Source organism: Zalophus californianus, chromosome 8, assembly GCF_009762305.2.
Source record: "Zalophus californianus isolate mZalCal1 chromosome 8, mZalCal1.pri.v2, whole genome shotgun sequence".
NCBI classification, from domain to species: Eukaryota; Metazoa; Chordata; class Mammalia; order Carnivora; family Otariidae; genus Zalophus; species Zalophus californianus.
The window spans coordinates 25,661,251-25,681,354 of NC_045602.1; the positions used below are offsets into that span (position 1 = coordinate 25,661,251).

At 52.4% G+C, this 20,104-nt stretch overlaps 2 protein-coding genes across 4 annotated transcripts in view; both read right to left on the reverse strand.

Annotated features, from left to right (window-relative positions):
- Window positions 1–20,104, reverse strand: part of GALNT14 (polypeptide N-acetylgalactosaminyltransferase 14) — a 209,509-nt gene that overhangs the window by 69,154 nt on the left and 120,251 nt on the right. For all 3 annotated transcript variants that reach the window (XM_027622060.2, XM_027622059.2, XM_027622061.2), the window contains exon 2: window positions 5,721–5,890. In XM_027622060.2, coding sequence (XP_027477861.2) covers window positions 5,721–5,890 — 170 coding nt within the window. The remainder of the gene's footprint in view (window positions 1–5,720; window positions 5,891–20,104) is intronic.
- On the reverse strand, window positions 11,056–11,926 carry LOC113937576 (40S ribosomal protein S4-like). Its single transcript, XM_027622062.2, has one exon. The coding sequence runs from the start codon at window positions 11,923–11,925 to the stop codon at window positions 11,134–11,136; it is 792 nt and encodes a 263-aa protein (XP_027477863.1). The 5' UTR covers window position 11,926; the 3' UTR covers window positions 11,056–11,133.

The window sequence follows — 20,104 nt, forward strand, 5'->3', positions numbered from 1 at the left end:
AATTTCCAGCATAGAGCCTGGCATGTGGTTAGTGCTCAATAAACGTCTCAAGTGCATGAGTGAGTGAAAGAACAGGAAAATGAACGAATGAATGCAACGCACAATGTCAAAGCTGGTGGGAATGAGCTCAAACAAGGTGTGAGAAGACATTAGTCAAGCAGGTTCGTTCAGATGAATTCTCATCAGCAATTTTCTTGACTGGTCCCCTTTCAAAGGCTGAGATGCCGCCTCTTTGGGAAATCTGCCTGAAACTCACAGAGTGCGCCAGGGTGGAGGGAATGGGGTAGCATGCAAGGACCCAGGGGCCCAGGAGGGGAAGGAATCCTGGCCCAGAGGCACCTTCCATCTTAGTCTCTGTGGTTTCTCTTCCCCTCCTGCCCCGGGTGAGAACCCACTCCTGTGCCCTGCATCAGGTACTCAGATAGCCCCGAGGCAGAGGATGCCATTCTTCCACAGAGCCACTTCTAGGATGTGCAGAAACTCATTCTGCTGCCCCCTTCCTAGGCTCCCTGGGGCTCTGGGATGCTCTGGAGTGAAGCGCACTCACAGCTCCTATCAACAGGCTCACAAACCCCTGTATTGAAAAATGGTGCACAGGAGGGACCAGAACGTAGCAGATGGGGCGAGCTTGTTTGCAAAAGCTAAGTGTCTGTGATGGGTTTCCTCTCTCCTCCCCTCCGCCTTGATGTGGCATCACCAACTCTGTGCTAAGCTAGTGGAATAGCCTCGCCTCTGAGGGAATATGAACATTTTTTATGCTTAGCTGTTCCAGCCGTAAAGATTTTTATCCTATTACTGCTAAGTGACGAGTACAAGGAGAGAAATGATGATGATCTTTGGCAGCCATTCCAACTGAGTAAATACAAGGAGGGAGACAGGCAATCCCAGACTGGGCCGCTGCCCCTTCATTTCCCAGGATGAAAAGGAGCAAAGGAAAAATGTCTTCCTGGTGAGACGTATCGAAGTGTGGAATTTTCCCTCCAGGCAAGCGATGGGTATCCCACTGTTGGAACCATTTAGCACCGCCCTGGACAGAGGCTAGGAGAGTTGGCTGAGGGGAACAATGAGACCCAGCCGGCCAGGGGAGGTGACCTAATGAGGCTTCCCAGCTGCAACGCCCTCCTGCTCGTGGCTCCTGGGTGCAGTCTACCCTCACACCTGCTTCCCTGCGCTCAAAGCCACCCCCTAAGTATTGCTAGGCAACCGCAGAAATAGACATTTGCTTTATCAAAATATTGCCCTCCGTTCTCCAGTGGTGCGTCTCCGTTGAATGACTTCTCGTCTGCCAGATGTTTTCCGTGCTCCTCCGATGATGGCAAACCCAGCTGCTGTCACCCAAATGTGGTGACAGTGGTGGGGGCAGGACAGCCGGAAATCAAGGACTATTTGTTGGACCAGTTAGTGCTTGATAAACAGGAGAACTCCACTGGGAAACGTGCTCAGACTCACCCCACAGACGCTGTCCCTTCCGTACACTGACATAGTTATTTACGGCACACTTACCCCGATACCGACAGCCAGGTCTTCGTCCTCGCCACCCCAGCAGACCTCGGCGGGGCCCCGGGAGTTAAGGCTCTTGTCCATGTTAACAGGATTGTGGGTCTCAGGGGACAACGTGGCACTAGGTGGGCCCGACGCCAGTGCAACCATGAGATTCCCACGGAGGCGGGCGGGAGAGCTGCGTGCGTGGACGTGGATACATCTGGAAGGGAAGACCGACCACGAAGAGTGCGCGGGCGTGGAGGCTGCAGCGACTCCGCACTGACAGAGCTTCGAGGCCATCTAGTCCGAAGCGATGAGAGAACGAAGCCGAGAGAGGACATGCCGAGGGACGTGCGGAAGGCCACTGCTGGGCACCCGGTCCCCATGCCTCCCACGGGCCCTGGATCAGGAATGAGGAAACTGAGCCACGGCCAAGATGTGTCGAAAGGCCGATGATAGCATTCTTCCCATCTCAAGACTGGAAATGTCACATGTTAGGTCAGGGGTGGTGGGTGCGTATGGGAAGGCTCCGTTGTCAACCCCAAAGGGTGAATGTGCAGGGGATCCATTTGAAACCACAGGTACTCACTTTCTAAACTAGCCTGGGTGTGGACATCACTCACTGCACCTCCACCACCATAAAGCCTGGGAATGGGGAGTTCCAAGCCTGCCTCCTCGCCTTGGTCACCCTACTCTCCAGGTCAACCCAGCCACCTCCACAAAATGCCTCGGGCTCCCTGGCACAGAGGACCGAGATAACAATGTGACAGTTCCATTCCACATGGGGAAATGAAGCCCCCGGCCTCTGTGGGGCTGCTTTCCCTCGGTGCCGGGCCACGACATGCTTGGGAAGGCTTCTGTAACTGCCAATGCACCTGGCTTTTCCATCGGCCCAGCTGCCTGTTGGGTGAAAACTTCCACAGCCTTGTCCCCTTCCCCTGACCCGCTGCCTCCTCCAGCCTCACGGCATCTTTGGATTCCTGAGCGATGCCCCCCAACACCCGCCTCCCAGCAGCGCGTGCTCTAATGCTCAGCTAATAGTTCTGTCTCAGGCGCTTGTCCACACGCGTCCTATAAATCAGAATCCAATTACGGTGGTAAGAAAATTGGAAGCAAATTTAATAAGCTCAGGCCACTCCCCCATGCTATTTCTTCACTCTTATCTTCCCAGTAATGAGAACTCCTTTCATAGACTCCGTTCTCCTGGCTCCTCGTCTAAAGCGCCCTAGGATGGAGGGAGTGGAGGAAGGCGGCTGCTTCTCCGCCCTCTTTGCCTCTTTGTATGAAAGGCAGATGGGGGAAAGTAGTCAAGAGTCTTTGCAGATTTGCTCTCCCTCTCCTTTGTTCAACAAATGTTTCTTGAAATTCTGTCACACATCAGATGCTGTACTAGGTGCCAGAAAAGATGTCCACCCCCCCCCCCCTCCGCCAGAGGGCGGAAGGCCTCGTCCCGTTGCTGGGGCTCATAATGCACTTTGATGTTTCAGTCTTGAGAACTCAGGTAACAGGCGGGGCTGGCTCTACAGCAGGGGCTCGCTCTCACTGCAACTCGCCCCTCCGGAGACGTCGGCAGTGTCACAACATGGGCAGCGCCACTAGCATTTAGTGGGTGGAAGCCAGAGAGGCTGCCCAGTAACCTACAATGCGCAGGACAGCCCTCACAGCAAACTGTGATCCCCAAATGCCAGCCACTGACTGAATCCCTGGGCGACAGGAGATAGGTCACCAGCAGCCGCAGCTGGTTGGAGCTGGGGTCGGCAGGGCCCAAGAAGGGCCCCAGGGCTCCGTCAGCCCAGGCCGGCTGGCCCCAGGCATTACATTGGGAGGAAGTCAGGATACAGGGAGGCTGGAATCACAGGATGAAGGGACTTAGCTGTTCGTTTTAACCTCATGGACACCGATTCCCTGAGAGGCAAGGGCTGGAAGGAGGAGATCCTGCAAACAGAAGGTCAACCCCCAGTGGGGCCCATGGGAGGGAACCACACTGGGCTTCGCTGGCAGTCTCTGGAACTCTCGTTAGCGCAACAGTGATCTGTGCACAGGGTCAGCCCCATACCACACTCAGCCTGGACATGGCTGATCCGATTGTTAGCCTCTGCTGGTGCTAGCCTGGGGCTCTGCACACGGTCGGTGCTCAACAGCCCTGCCACGGCTGCCTGGTCCCGTGCGCCTGCCCTCATTCCCAATCCCCTGTCCTCTCCTCTTCCTGCTCTTTCGGATCAGGAGCCACAGATCTGAAATTCTCTAAGTCACACAATCCCAGCTCCCACAGGGCAAGGTTAGTGCCCGGAGGCAGACATATGGCTGATGGACTTTTCCTTTTTGTCTTCCCAAAGGGGGCCTTAGATTGCATCTAAATCCTCTCTGCCCCTCTTGCCTCCCTGGCAGCAGATCACACTTACCTGATAGATACAACACACTCGGAGAGGGCCCCGAACAGGACCTGGTAAACTCCGATCCTTGGGGACAGTCTCGGTTCCGCCCCCACAACCCACACATATGTCCAGCCCTCGTAAACCACTTTCATTTCGGCCTCTCAGATCACAGACGAGGGTGAACGCAGAAATCCGTCCTGCTCAGGGTGCCCCCTCGAAGCGGCCTGCTCAGTGAATCCCCCACTCCATGCCTCCCTTCTGCGGGCGGGAGCAGAACTCACACCCAGATGCACTGGTCTCTTTCCTGGCCGGGAGGCGGCCCTTCGTCCTTTTGGAGGGTCTCACCATCTGGACTCAGGACAAGGGCGGGACCACCACCTGAGACCAGGGGGCGCTTCTCAGCCTTCCTCCCTGTTCCGCCTGTCGTCTCTGCTCAGGGAAATAAAATTACCTAATTCCTTTTTAAAGATTTTATTTATTTATTTGAGAGAAAGAGCACGAGTGGGAGGGGAGAGGGCCAGAGGGAGAGGGAGAAGCAGATTCTCCGCTGAGCAGGGAGCCCGACACGGGGCTTGATCCCAGGACCCCAAGATCATGACCTGAGCCGAAGTCCGATGCTTAACCGAGAGAGCCACCCAGGCGCCCCCAAATTACCCAATTTTTAACGAAAATTCTATCAGATGCCAAGGACCAGGATAAGTGCAGGGGAATTTTGATAGCAATATTACAAGACTCTGACTTGAAGAGGCTTTCAGGCCAGCAGCAGGGAGTGTTCGAGGTATAGCCAGTGCCCCGGATCTCTGGCTGTGGGGGATTTCCTGCTGCTCAGAAGTGTTCAGTTTGCAGACTCTTGCAGTCTTCTTCTGAAGACTTCTTCTGAAGCCACAGATGCCTTATAGCTCATGGCCCTGGCATCACTTCTATAGGGAAACCGGCTCCTTTTACAAACGATGGTGATTAACATGAGCTCCTCCATGGGATGCGTGCTATGTAAGTCAAGGTTTCTGAGTTTGTACATACAGCCTAGGTGAGGAAACTGAGTCCACCCCCCTTTACAGACTGACAACTTAAGCACCACCAAGTTGACCAACATCATAAGTCATGAGAATTCTTACCGCCCTGCTCATAAACCCCAGTGTCCACAAACGGGTACCCACGGACCCAAAGATAGAATGCTAAGAAGCTAACACCAGTCCCCCAGCCTCTCAATTTAACAATGCCTTCAAGCCCCTCCACCCCAAACATGCCAGTCTGCTATTTGGAGCTGGTGCCAAGTGAATTTCCTGCAGCAGACAGAAACACACCCCAGTGCGCCTTTGGTGCAGCTGGGCCTCCCAGTTGTAGGCAGGGAGGCCAGCACGGAGGAGCTGGGGTTGAGACAGACCTGCTTACTCAGGCCTCACGAGGACGCAAAGGCCTGCTCTGACTCTAGGAAGGATTGGTAATGAGGCAACGTGCCTTGGCTGTCTGAGGAAATGAGCCCTCCCACCAACCTGACTTCCCAGGGGTCTGCCCATCCTGCCCTCCCTCCGTTTGAAAGCCACGCCAGGCCTGGCCGTGGGAATCTGCCAGGGAAACCAGGCCCAGGCTATAGGGTCTTTAGTGCTCCATGATTTCAGGGTGACCACCAGGTGAGGGGGCCAGGTGCAGGCGGAGGGGCCTCCCACATTCTCCCTGGAGGTGCCTGGGGATGGCTCACAGCAGTGAGCGGTGCAGACAGCGTCAGCTACCATCCGGCCGGCAGCAGACAGTGCGTGCCTGCCCCAATCCATGGCCTGGGCCCTGCCCGAATCAAGCCTGCCCTTGCTCTGTCATGACCACAGGGAATGGGAGAGAGTAACAAGTGGGAGCGGTCACACATACCTCAGATGGCGGGTGTCGGGGACCGCCCGGCTGCTGGAGATCCGCTCGCTCTCCCGCTGGTTGAAAGCATACAGCTTATAGGGATCGTCACCGACGCGCCACTTTTTGGCATTCAGATACTGCCGCTCATCAAACTGGTCCCACGGGTCTTCCCAGTCGGCATCCAAAGTCTGCGGAGCACAGATGGGAAGTCAGGGAGAACAGCTCCCGGCCCTCCCCAGCCTTCTCTGTCTGTCGCTGCCCAACTGCAGAGAATAGGTTTGTCCTGGCAAAGTTTTTGCCCAAGGATGGGGCCAGAGGGAAGAGGTTAATAAAACCACCAGCAGCAACAATAACACACGGAATGACACAATGAGGGTAGCTGCCTTTTATGGAGTGCTATGTACAAGGCGCTGTGCGGAGAACCTCTACTCCCTTCCCCGGGAGTCCCAGGAGGCGGGCAGTGCTCATGGTCTGAGGATGAACACAAGAAAACAGCCTCCACAGGCCAAGGACCTTGCTCAGGATCCCACCTTTAGGAAGCTGGCAGGCCTGGAACTTGGGTTCTAGGATCCTGAGCCCACAGGCCTCCTCGCCAAGGCACTCTGACAACACCTGGCTGAAAAGGGCCAGCACTGAAGCTGGAACGTAGCAGGTAGAACGACTGTATGACTGTCACTGCGCCCTCTGCCATAGGAAGAGCTGGGAGGTAGGCGATCCATCTGTAATAGTGTGCTCCCCACCGGATAGACGCCTGTGTGTTCCCTTCTTCCTTCAACCCAGGAATCTGTGATTATTTTTTTTTTAAGATTATTTATTTATTTGAGAGAGAAAGAGCATGTGGAGGGGGTGGGGGAGAGGGAGAGAGAGAGAATCTCGAGCAGACTCTGTACTGGGTGTGGAGCCTGATGAGGGGCTCCATCCCTGAGATCATGACCTGAGCCAAAACCAAGAGTCGGACACTTAACTGACTGAGCCACGGAGGCACCCCTAAATCTGTGATTATTTTTAAGAAGCATCAATGCAGGAACAAGTAATATCCTCACCATACGTGGAGACAGCACTTTCGAATGTGTAAGGTAGCTTCTGTATTCATGATCTTGTTTCCTTCTCCCCAGACTCTCTGTGCTGAGCTGGGAAGACAAGCTCTCACCCAAGTTCTGGGCTTGTCTGCACGGGTGCGACAGTGGCCGAGCCCAAAGCAGAGCTCAGGCTCCTGGGCCGTCCGGTGCCTTCGCACAGCAGAGAAGGCGAGGGTATTTATATAGGGAGGGCATGGCTCATGCTCAGAGCCAGGCTGCCTCCTCTGCCCTGCCCACACCAGCTCAGCGGCCAGGCAGAGGCTCTCCGCACAGCCGGCCGGAGCTGTGGGCTTCAGAGCCTCCGCACGCTGGATGCTTCCCTCGATGGCCCCTACCCAGCAGATGCGGGCACTTTCGCCCCGAGGGGAGAGCCACTCCCCTTTGATGAACTTGCAGCTTCATCAAAGCAAAAAGAACTCTGTATCTCTGGGAAAAACCTATTGACCAGGCTCTGCCCTAGAATGTGAGGGCCGGGGCCCTGGGGCTAGCAACGTCCCCAAGGATGAGATGCTCACTCATGTGTTACTGACCCCTAGTTACTGTGCAAATATGAAAAGCTGCCCGGACACCACCCCTCCCGCTGCTGACCAGGATACCCTCCTGGACATGGGGAACATGATAGGAAGGCCCAGGGCAGGCCCCGCAGATGGCAGGACGGGTGCTCCACCCACAGAGGACTCCAAGGGGTGGTTCACCAGTGTGCACATTTATCTCACGCACCACTCGATCTTATCTGGTAATTGATCTCCCTCTCTCTCTCTCTGTTATCTCCTTTTGAAACAGCATTCTCTTGCTAATAGCACAAAATGAACCTTTGGAAATCAGCGATTTTTATCCAATAATTGATTTTATGAATGTCCGGGGATACTGCTGCTACACAGGGGGCGGTGTGTAACCCCCCGCCTCCGCCACCAGCCTGTGCTGTGCAATGTCACAGCCTGACAGCTGTCACCCATGCTTGGAACATCACCACAGGGTGACCCTGACATCAAGGGGCCTTGTGCCATCTCCCACTGGCTCATTCCCAAATAGATTCATTGCAGTTCTCTCAGTCAGTGGTGAGCTCCCACAGTGCTCTGTGCTATGGAGGAGAGAGGCAGAGATGGAAGGTCCCAGCCCTCAAGGGGGTTGCAAGGTGGCAGAGAGACGTGCATGCAGACACCTAGAACACCTATACCAGAGGAGTGAGGGAAACGGGAAGGGCTACCTGGAAGAGGTGTCAGATCAGTTTGTGCTTGAAAGATGAGCAGGGAGTTTGCTTTGCTTAGGAGGAAATGGGAAGGGAAATACATGTATACGTGTGTAGTGAAAACCCAGATAAAAAGCAGGAAGACCCGGAGGAGGGAGAATCTGTTCAGGACGCAGCTAGCTCAGGAACGGGGCGGCCAGAGCGTGGGCTGCAAAGAGTGTGTGAGTGAAAGACGACTCTAGAACACAGCTGGGTCTGTACGAAGCCGCTCAAGTGGAAGGGTTGCTGGCCGCACGTGCAGGATGAAGTGGAGGGAAGAGGCTGCCGCAAGAAGCCCAGCTGGGAGGGGAGCGCAGGAATTGAACCTGGTGGGAAGGGAGGCCTGAATGGGGAGGTTCCATGAATCAGCTGGAGAAGCAGATGGAGGGGCAGGCCCTGGAGACAGGCTGGAGAAAGGGCAGGTAAAGACCTCTTGGCCTCATCCCTTACTCTCTATTCACACCAGACCAGGCCCAGGGCCAAGAGGGCATAAGGCCGGGTTGTTTGCTCAGCCTGGCAATCACCACCCTACGGGCAGCAAAGCATCCCTGGCAGAATCTGCCTCCTTCAGGACAGGGCCATGGGAACTCAGCTGGGATTCTGAGCCCCAGAAAGTCCAGAGCCTGAGTAACAGCCTGGCTGGTGAGAAAAACTGAACAGTCAAAGCCTCCTTGGAGGGGACCGCTCCCTCCGATGGTCACGTGCACAGAGCGGGTTCACACTTCGCTGCACTGAGATCCGCTGGGGGCAACCCCCTGTCCTGGGAGCTTGGTTTTCCTACAACAATATCTGGATGTATTGAATAATAGTGATGCTGTGTTTAAAATATAAACGCTACCATCTGAATAACAATTTCTATTTTACAAGGCTGCTCGCACATATTGCCACAGAATACACACATAACCCATCTGTACGGGGAGGAATCGGCAGAGAGGAGAGCTGGCTGGCTTGCCCAAGCTTGATGGCTAGAAAGTGAAGGGGCTACTGAGCGAATCCTTCCGAGAACCTCGCAACGCCTCTGTCTTACCACGGAAACCAGGAAACCAATCGGGGGCATGTCCTCTGCTGAGAGCGAGTGGACAAAGGAGCGAGGTGGGGGCCATGCCCACAGGAAGGACCAGCCACTCTTTCCCTGCCGGTCCCCGGATTAAAGTGGCTGTGGCCCTCCCAGGATTTCTGAAGGGCCCCAGACTCCCCCAGGTATTTCCAGTACTAATCTGGAGTTGGCTTCCAAGCTCTTCAATTCATGAGGCCCCATATTCAGGCTCCAAGAGCCCAGAGGGCGGCACATGGTCCCCATGCTTTGGATTCCTTGCTTCCTGGCTCCTGTGACCATCCGGGGCAGGGCCTGAACACGCACGTGCAGCTTCGCAGACTTTCCCGTTCCGGGAAGTGATGACACTGCTCTCCCAAATGAGAATGCACACCCAGGAACCCACACAAGGTCCCACCCCAGGCCTCGGCCCCCTCCTGTGTGGCGCCCCCCAACACCCACGGCCCCCAAGCAAGGTCTCACTTGACTCTCTGACCAGAATTTACTCAATCTAGAGTGTGTGCGTTTCCAACCGTAAGCACCACGCCACGCACAGAAAACCAAGACAATCTTTTCAACAGAATCTATCTGATTACATCTGCCAAAGCCCGGCTTAAATAATGGGGCGCCAAAAATGAATGCTCAGAAGCACATCTGAGCGGCTTCATTTCTTTCCTCCCACCGTGCTTTCAGGAGATGCCACAAGTCCCCTTTCCTCCGACCTTCCCTGGCCTGTTCCTCTCATTTCTCTTTCACGCTGACTATTGGGCTCTAATGCTATTAGAGCTCATTATGGGGCTCTCTATGATTTTAATGTGTTTGTCTCCCTCTCTTCTTTCCCCAGCTACTACTTCTCTCATTGCCTTAAGTCTCTTCTTCCCCCCCCCGCCCCCATTAGAATGAGAAAGTCTCTATCCCTTGAAGAAAGTTCTTTCCTACCCTGAACTCTGCTGATCCTTAATAACACTTCTCAAACTTACCCTATGATAAAACAACACTTTGTGAGTACCTACCACGTGTCATAAACATTTACATCTAATCCCCACAATCACAGATGTCAAGTTTGCCATTCCCATTTTACACCTGGAGAAACCAAGGCAGAGAGAGATCAGGTGACTTGCCCAATGTCACACAGGGAGTAAGCGCTCCAGCCAGGGTTTGAACCCATGGAGCCTGGCTCCACTCCCATGCTTCCGACCATGAGATGACACTGCCTTTCCAGAGCCTCCCTGCCATTTCCTTGAGCCACCTTCAAGGACTATCTATGTGTTTCCCATCATTTTTCTCAGCCAGCTTCTCTCTCTGCACAGCGATCTCCCTCCTCAGAGGATCTCTGTGTCCCCTTCACCATCACCCCACCGGTCCATCACTCTCCTTCCTGGGTACCCAGTCTTCCCCCAGCCAGGGCAGGAAGGGTACAACTCTGCAGGCAGATTTCTTTAGGAAGTTGGAAGATGCCAGGCTAACACACAGGAGGTCAGAATTATAAATAATGATAGAACTTATTATTTAAGGATGACAGAATTCAACTACCCATTCAATGTCTGACACTCCAGCATAACATTCCAGTGTCCAATGGACATCCCTCCTAGGTCCAGCCAGGGACACAGAGGTCCCAAGGAGCCCACCCCAAAATTCAAAGGCCTGCAACTTCTAGAAGTTTCCTTCTAATATTAAACCAGAATCTGTCTCCTCTCAGAAGCAAATGTAAATCCTATTTGGAGAAAAACATCTCCAATTTAGATCCTCAGGATTTCCACAAAGCTCACTGAAAGGTGAAATCACAATGAAAAAAAAAAAAAGGTCGGGGCACCTGGGGGGCTCAGTGTGTCGGGCGTCCAACTCTTGGTTTTGGCTCAGGTCTGATCTCAGTGTCCTGATCTCAGGGTTGTGAGATTGAGCCCCACATTGGGCTCCGTACCCAGCACGAGTCTGCTTGCGTTTCTCTCTCCCTCTCCCTCTGCCCCTCCCCACTGCACTCTCTCTCTCTCTCTAAAATAAGTGAAATAAACCTTTTTTTTTTTCATCGTGCTGTATGACCTTTAATTAAGTATATATAATGTCTTCCAATCACGTCACCTAGGGACCATTTTACCCGCTGCTCTGTTTGGCAGCCAGTCTCTTGTCTCTCTCTTCAGCGATGGTGAGGCGGATACCCTTTCCACGGGGAAGAGAAATCCACGGTTTGTTGCCTTTGCCAATAACAAAAATGTTGGAGAGTCGGGAGGCAAAGCCGTTGCCATTGGCATCTTTCACGTGAACCACATCAAACGAACCAGGATGTCTCTCTCTGTTGGTGATCACACCAGTTCTTCCCAGGTTGGCACCCCCAGTCACCATACACAGATTACCAGTATCAAACTTGATGAAATCAGTCATCTTTCCAGTCTCCAAATCGGTCTGAATGGTGTCCTTCACCTCGATGAGGGGATCAAGATGGCGGACGGTGTGAGCATCATGGGTCACCAGGTGAGGGATTCCTTTTGTCCCCACAAAGATCTTTCGCACTTTGCACAACTTATACTTGGCCTCCTCAAGTGTTACCCGATGAACAGCAGCGCGACCCTTGGTGTCATAGATCAGACGGAAATTCTCCCCAGTCTTGTCAGTGCTGATGACATCCATAAAAGCAGCAGGGTAGGTTATATCAGTTCGGACCTTGCCATCAGTCTTACTAAAACGCTGCAGACAGATCTTCTTGACTTCGTCTCCTGTTAGGGCATGCTTAAGTCTGTTCCTTAGGAAAGTGATGAGAGGGAGACATTCTCTCAGCTTATGGGGACCAGTAGATGGGCGAGGAGCAAACACACCAGTCGGTTTATCCAGCATCCAGTGCTTTGGAGCTGCTACACGCTTCAGATGCTTCTTGGGACCACGAGCCATGGCTGCGCTGGGAACGAAAACAGCCCCGCCTCCTTCCGGTACCCGAGAAAAGAGGCGAAATAAATCTTTTTTTAAAAAACGATCAGAGAAGGAATCTCTCACTAAGTGAGAGTTAGTGGAAACTATAAATAACAGATTTAGATCTTCCAAAGACTTCAGATGCAGGAATTACAGATACAAAAGAAAGCATAACTGGAGATAAAACGGTTAAAATATGGAATAAAAAATTAGCGAAGAACAAAAGTTCACTGAAAAAGAATTGAGCATCACTTTTAGAAATGAAAAAGTATAATAATGATTGACAGTCAGTATCAAACAGGCCAAACAGAAGAGTTTACTCTTATCTACAAAGCTTTTTCACTGGAATGCTGCATTTGTATTATCCCTGTGAGATAGGCAAGCCAGTTGTGTTGTTCCCATTTCACAGGTGAGAAAACTGAGGGTCAAGGAAGCAAAAGAGCCTGCTTAAGACTGCAGAGATAGTGAGTCCACTACTGAGACTCTAACCCAGGCCTTCTGGCTTCAAAGCTCGCGTTGCTTCAACGTCACCAGGAGCTTCATTCATCCGGGACCACTTTTTATCCCCTTGCTGGATGGTCATAAACAAGTAGAAGTATCTGTTCACCCCAGTATTATTCGAACGTCCACCCAGCTGGGGATGGGCCTTATTTTTCCAAGGGCCAGGCCAGGCAGTGAAGAGGACAGCACCATCTCTATGTAAGTCCTGCCCAGAGTGAACGGGCTGGGAAAAGAATGACCCTGAGAATGGACTCCTCACCGCCCCCCCCCCCCACGGCGTGTAAGACAAACTCCAACAAAGAAGGAAGGGCCAGCCAGCCCTTCCCTCGCTCACCTGGGCTCATGGCAAAGAAAAGAGCTGGAAAATCCTTTTCCCTCATCTAGGGACAGCACATCAATTACGGATTATTAGATAAGATCTTCATTTTAATATTTCCACCATGTATTATCACCTCTTCCTCTCACTGGAATTCTGTCTTGGGAGTTATTTAACTGATGTGCAGAAATCTAAATTTAATTTATTATGATCTAACTCACTTTAGAAGCCAAATTACCCTGCACTGGAGAAGGATCAAGTCAATATCCCACTTGGCTTTCTATTTATCTTCTGCGGGGTTTTCTCTCCTTCTCTTCAGTATTCATTTCATCTCGGGTGCTGGTAATAAATTTAAATTTTCCTCAGAATTAGGCAATTGCTCCTTTAATGCTGTGGTTTAATGGTTAGTATTAATTATATGAAAGTCACTCCTTAAAGAATTTAGGAGTGGAATGGGCATATAATGGAGGGGAAAGGCTATTTCCCGGACCAAATGAGGTAGCATGTAATCCGCAGGGTTGAGTTGACTCTTCTAGTCTAGCTCCTTCCATTTCTTCCCTACTTTCCTTTCACCCGCCGCCCCCACCCTCGAGCTAGGCGCCTACCAAATGGGTCTGGTGGGAGCTGTTTGCTATGGTTTCTCTGTGCCCCTGGAAGTTTTGTCAGCCCGGATGCCATGCCTAGAACCCTCTCTAGGGTTCTCCAGTTAGTGTCACTGAGGCTCTGACAGCAAGAGCCACCACCACCCAGCTCTCTCCTCCCTGCCACTGCCCCAACATACACACCCCACCTGTATCCCAACTGCACACCACACGCAGATACGGCTCTGGTGGAGGTTTCGAGCTTTCTGGAAGAGGAGAAGTTCTGATAATTATTATAATTGCCTAAAAACTCCAACTGTGAAATATAATATGATTAATGGAATGGACAGCAGCCCAGGTTTGTTTCTGGGAGAGAAAACAAAACAAAACAAAACAAACTCACACAATGTGGACCTTCTTTGGAGATTAATTTGCTTACTAATTAGCATGAGAGGGAGGTACCCAGGAAGTTTAAGTCTGCGTGAGTGGGAAGAGGGTCTGGCTCCCCCGCAGGTGCCAGGGTGCGTGAGCAAGGCCGGTATGTCTGCTCTCCTCCTACCCAAAGCCCTATAAATTCCACCACCAAAGAAAGACTAAACCCAGAGCTCCTGTACATGGACAGGCATCTCAAATAACTTGCAGCTTGCTTAAAGAATCCCTCCCAATTGCTGGTGGGCATGAGGACTGAGTGAGAGCTGGCCCTACCCATAGCATTCATCTCTGCATCCTCTTCTTTGTGTTCAAAGACTAGAGCAGAAGCCTCCTCCTTCCAGGTCTGGAATCCAGAGAGCAAGAGATCAGGAGGGGAGGGAGCCAGGTACTCCCACAGGGCTCAGGAGAGAGAGGATGTGGTGGATCGCACAGTGACACAGACAGATGGGTTTGCCCCCAACCAGGAGGCTGATGCTGGAAGAGAAAATGCACCAAGAGATGGAAGTGTGCCCAGGAGAGACTGAGCAGAGCCAGAAGTGGCTTGGGAAGGGAAGCCTCCAGCTGGACAGAACAAGACAAGCAACACTCTGTCTCCGGCGTGGATAGTGAGTCATCTTGGGTGCATGGTCACCTCATCAGCCTGAGGGCGGGCCTGCAAGGGGGACGCTGCAGCCATCTTTCAACATGGCCACGGTGGCCTCCCGCAGGACTGAGACGGGACCTCAAGGTCAGGGCTTCACCCCATGGGAAGCAAGTTCTAGAAAGAAAGAATAAAGCACTAAAAACAAGATTTGCATTTCTCAGTGACAGAAGCAATCTCTCCCCCAAAGTCAGACTCCTCTCCCCATTCCTTGCCCTAACAGGGCTGTGAAATATCTCCAAGCATCCTCAGAAAGCTCTTTTGCCTCAAGGAGTGGCTATGGAGCCAAGCAATTGTCAAGGGGCCCTACTGAACCAAGGTAATCAAGCAGGGGTCACAAATGAACAAGTCTTCAGGGTCACTGAGAACAGAAATGCCAGTGTACTACCTTGTACGTGCCGCACAAAACCTACCTACTTAACACTCTTTAAATCTCCCCTTTGGGTGAGATTTGGCCTGAAGGCCACCGAATTGTGGGGCAGTAATGGAATAACAGGAGAAAGGTAAAGAAAGGTAAAGGAGGGAAGGGTGACCAGAAGGGAAGGGTGCTTGCACCACAGGTTACACTTCTGGACTTCTTTTCTCCTTTAAGGGGCCCCTTGTATATTTCAACCCGATTTCCCGGACAGAATTGCAGCCGCCAGAGTGTTTGTGTGTGGGAAAGTGGAGGTGGGCAGAGAAGGGGGAGCACTGCACCAGGGATGACCCTATAATCCTTCTCTGCCGTTCCTTTGATGTCGTGAAGAGATCGCAAGTCAGGAAAAGCTGGGTCCGGAGCCTGGCTCTGCTCCACACGTCCTTTCAACTGCTTGTGGTCAGTTTCTCCCTCCATCCTGAGGGTAGGACTAATCTTCACCCCATGCAACTTTACAGGCAGAAATGAGATACGGCCTGAAAAACTGCTTGGCAAAACATAATGCGTATGTAACATATTATTATTGTCAACATTGCTCCAGTTACTATTATTTCTTTGGGGGACTGAATGCTAATGGAGAGAAAAAGCCATTTATAGTCAGCCAATTTATGTTTAGCTTCGTCCTTCCTTGTGGCAGAAATGGGGTCTCTGACAGCAACCACAGGCGACCGGCTGTATGCATCACCAGGCTGTCCGCTGGGATGAAAGCACTAGGTCATTACCAACGCCGATATGTCCTGGGACTCGGCAGGGTGGGTCTAGCCAAAAGTTCCATCTCAAACATGGGTTTGAGCTCAGGGCTATGCAAATGATAAGACAGAAAACTATTTTAAGAAGTGTAATAGCTAAGGGTTCCCTTTAGCTTAGAAGGGTATAAACGGGGCTTTGCAAGACCTCTGAGTTAACCCCCTTTCTACAGGTGTGGAAGTGGGAACTGGGGCCAGCACAGAACGATGTGGGCGATTCTGGGGAGAGACCTGGGGAATCTCGGGTGTAAGGTCAGAAGCCTGAGCCTGCTTGACACCCCAAGTCTCCCCTCAGGCCAAGGAACCTGGTCACCAGGGCTCTCTGCTCAACTGCGGGCCCATTTCCTCCACTGGACACATCAGCCCCAGAGGGTCTTCTCCAGGCCTCCTGGGACTTGGCTTCTGAGGGCTGGAATGGCCAGTCCTATAGCTATACGCCCAAGGAATGTGTTTAGAAAGGTTTGCAGCTTCCCCAAATCTCCTTCTAGGTTCTGCCCAGGCAAAGGTGACCTTGGAGAAATCAAGATGGAGACGGCTATGGGAAGCCAGGGAAAAGGGCTGACTTGAGAAGGGGATCAATTCTCACACCGGACGCAGCTCAGAAGACCCACAGCTAATAGTCTGTAATGTTTGCTGTGCACCAGGCTCTGTCCTAAAATCATCCCACACTCAGGACAAACCTGAAGCAGGTGCTATTACGAACCCTAGGTTACTAAAGGGGAAACTGAGGTTTGAGAGTCTAAAGGGACTTGGCCAAGTAAGTGGAGATGCTGGGACGAAGCCCAGACAGGTGGGCTCTGTTGGGTCCTTAAGTGGGACGTGTGATGGCAGGGGGTCACTGGCGGAGTGGCTGCTAACCTGGCACCTGCCTGGAGAGGGACAAGGGGGGAGGTGGGAAGAGGGATCCCACCCTATCACTCCTACACTTTCTGCCAGGTTAGCCTGGAAACACCTCTCCTAATCTGCACGCTAAACTGCATTCTGGCTAGAAAAGGAGTTTCAGGCTCAAGTATCCCCTAAGCCCTGTCATTCATTCCCCAAAGGTGACATTAGCAAGAAGCCTCAAGCTCTCGGCTAAGGAGAATTTGTTCCCTTCTCTTGCACGCCTCCGATATGTGCAGGCTAGATCTCCCCAGATACTGTGTGCAGCGAGGGCCCAGAGCTTAGTGCATCTTCTATCTGCTCTGTAAATAAGGTGACATCCAGATACCCTCTAGCTTCCTCAAAACTAGGTCAGCTGCTGAATATGTAGGTGTGGGATTGGAGCGAATGACTTTGAAATGACTTTATCTGGCAGGACCCCACAGGGGGCCGCTGGCTGGCTTTTATGAAAGGGGCTCTTTTTATGTCAAAAGCAGACCCAGAGTACCCAGACAGCTTGCCTGCTGAATCTGGGTGAGGGTGGGAGGCCTGCCTCAGCCAAGGGCAAACTGAGTGATGCAGGTGACACAGCAAGTGAGAATCGCAATGGGCTGAAAAACAGAACGTCCCGAGCCTGTCCTAAATCCTGGCCATCTTTACGACACAGTGGGAACGTGGTCCGCACCATGTCACAGGAACTATAAAAAGGGGGTTTAGGATGCACTTGCTTGTAAGCAAGACCCCCATTCCCCTCGCTTAGGAAGCACCAATAATTGCTCCCCCAGATGACATGCTTGTCACCAACCATTCTTGTCCATTCGTCAGAGTGCCTGGGGCCTGATCCCTTCTGCAGGTGAGCCCTGGACTGTGAGGGGGTGGAAAGTGCCAGAGCGCTATTTAAAACCCCTCCCACACGCTAACTCTACTTCTTTTAATCCCCCATGGCCCCCTCTTCGCTTTTTCAGAATTAGGCACCCTCTCGCTTTAATCACATCCGGGACTCTATGGGAAACCAGATTTGCAATTCAGATACATTGGAAGAGATTAATTACTTGCCAGGGCTGTTTTGGTTTATGTTTTACTTTATAAGAGCACTCATTCACTTTATTTTATAAGAGCACTCATATATAACATTCCTCTAAGTAATCCATTTTCTTCATGCATTAAAATTAGATTCTGGTGACAAAGAAAATTCAGTATCTGAAATTTCCCAGAGCACTCTTCTGGGAAACGAAGTTAAAACCCTCAAGGCTCTCTTGGCCCGGGCCTCTCTGCCCGGCCCACCTACGTCTCTTCCTGGACTCACGGCAGCAGGGATCCAGAAGCCTCAGGCCCACAGACCCTGGGCAGGACACTTTCCTCTTCTGTTGGGTTATGCTGTGAGTGTGACCACCACCTGTCTGGCTCCAGCTCTGCTCCCCAAGATGGCGAAGGGGAGGGGAGGTCCAAGCCAGGGCACGAAGCCACGTTTCAGATTTTTCAACACCATCTTCTTTCTTCAACTTCTCAAGGGCCGGCTTCTCTCTGAGGGTCCTTCCAGCGGGACCCTCGCTCCACCTGGGTGTGGCTTCCTCCGGTCTCATTTGCTAAGTGGCTCAGCACTGGGCTCCCCTGGCCTGGCTATCTTTGGCCCCATCGCAGAGCTACTCCCGACACATTAGACATCAGGGCCTTCCAGGCAGCCAAGACAGCAGACCGTACCTTCCGGTGTGCCTCCGAAAGCCAGGCTGCGCAAAGCGGCAGCCGAGTCGGGGTGGCGGGAGGGCGCGGTGTGTAGAGAAAGTAGGTCATTAGTGGTAAAGACTGCAATTTTCAAGGGGTTGTTAATGCTTTGTTTATATGGATTTCTCCAAATATGACATTTTAATGGCATCATAATTGTGTGATTACAGTGCTGTCGACACTGCTCGGGGGAGGAAAGGCGACAGGGACTCCAGCGACCTGCTGGGGGAGGCGATTCCCTGCACGGGCAGCCGAAGGGACTGGCTCAGTCCTGCTCAGGCCAGGACGCCTGGCAAGCATGAGACGTGGCTCCCCAGAGGGCCCTCTGCTGCACAGGTCCATGGGTTTCCAGCAAACTCGCACCCAGCCTAGCCCCTTGGACAGAATCAATGCCTGGGGCTGCAGGAGGGAGAGGAGGGTAGTTCCACGCCCCCCCACCCCCACCGAGGCCCACCCATAAGAGCTGCACTTGTTCCTTCGCTCTGTGCATGTGCACGTTCATTCATTCACTCATTATTTCTTGAGTTCTGTCACCTGAGGGAAAGGGCCAATAGCTACTCAGAAATAAGAGACAAAATTCAGTAAGAAGGAGAGAGCAGCAAGGAAAGAGATCCACAGTGACGGGGTCTCCTTGCTGAGCTCCACCTCTGCACTAAACAAAAGCCGACCTGACATGCCCGCTTGGGCATCTCACCCCGAGTAGGTTCCAAATGGAATGCTCCATCTTCCCGTCCCAACTGGCCCCTCCTCCTGTTCTTCCCACAGGAAGGAACGGTACCATTATCCATGCAGGGGCTCAAAGAGGAATCTGACAGTCTTTCTTTTTGATGCTTGTTTCTCTCTCACCTTTGCCTTCAGCCTGATCACCTGAACTGCCCCTTCCCCATATCTAACCCATCACCACGTCCTGAAATGGGTCTCCATCCATTCCCCTGCCCTCCCCTATCTCTACAGCCATGCCCAACCACCGCTGACTGCGAGAAGCCCCAACTCTGCACTTCTACTCGTGGCCCCAAACATCCATTTTACAGAGTCACCTTTTTAAAAATTACACCCGATCCTCTCTCTCTCCCATGCTAGCTCCAAACCTCTCCAGTGGCTCCCTCGGCACTCGGAATACTGTCCCCACTCTGCCGTTACCCGCCCCCACCCCTAGGCCTTCCCAAGTCTCCAGCCTCATCCCACCCTCCCTTCGCCTTTGGTTATTCTACTCCAGTCACACTGGCCTCTTCAGCTTCTAAAACAAGACCAGCTATTTCCCAACTGTTCTGGGCCGAGTTGTCTCTCCCCTGCAAGATTCATCTGTTGAGGTCTCCTGGACCTCAGAATATGACCATATCTGGAGATCGCACCTTTAAAGACGTAACGAGAGTTAAATGAGGTCATCTGGGGGGCCCTAATTCAAGTGACAATTTGGAGCTAGGGCCTTCAAAGAGGTGATTAGGTCAAAATAGCCATCAGAGTGGAGCCCTGATCCCCCATGATAGGTGTCCTTACAAAAAGAGGTACAGACCCCGGGGAGTCCTCACACAGAGAAAAGGCCATGTGAGGACACAGCGGGAAGGTGGCAAGCCAAGGAGAGAGGCCTCAAGGGGGAATGTCACTGCCAGCACTTTGATCTTGGACCCCAGGCCTCCAGAACTTCAAGAAGAGGAATTTCTGTTGTTTAAGCCTACCCACCCCCCGACCCCCAGTGCGTGGTATTTTGCTACAGCAGCCCTAGCCAACAGGCCCCCATGCCCATTGGACTCTGCCTGGAATAGTCTTCATCTGACCCACTCCTACTCTGACAGCCTCAAACAAAGTACTGCCTCTTTAAAGAGGCCTTCCCTGGACCTCAGATTGAATCAGTCTCTCCTTATACTCTCCTAGACCCTTGTACCTCTCCTCCAAGTCATCTGGACACCCCAGCCTGCACCAGCTACCTCTAAGTATCTCTTTCCTGTC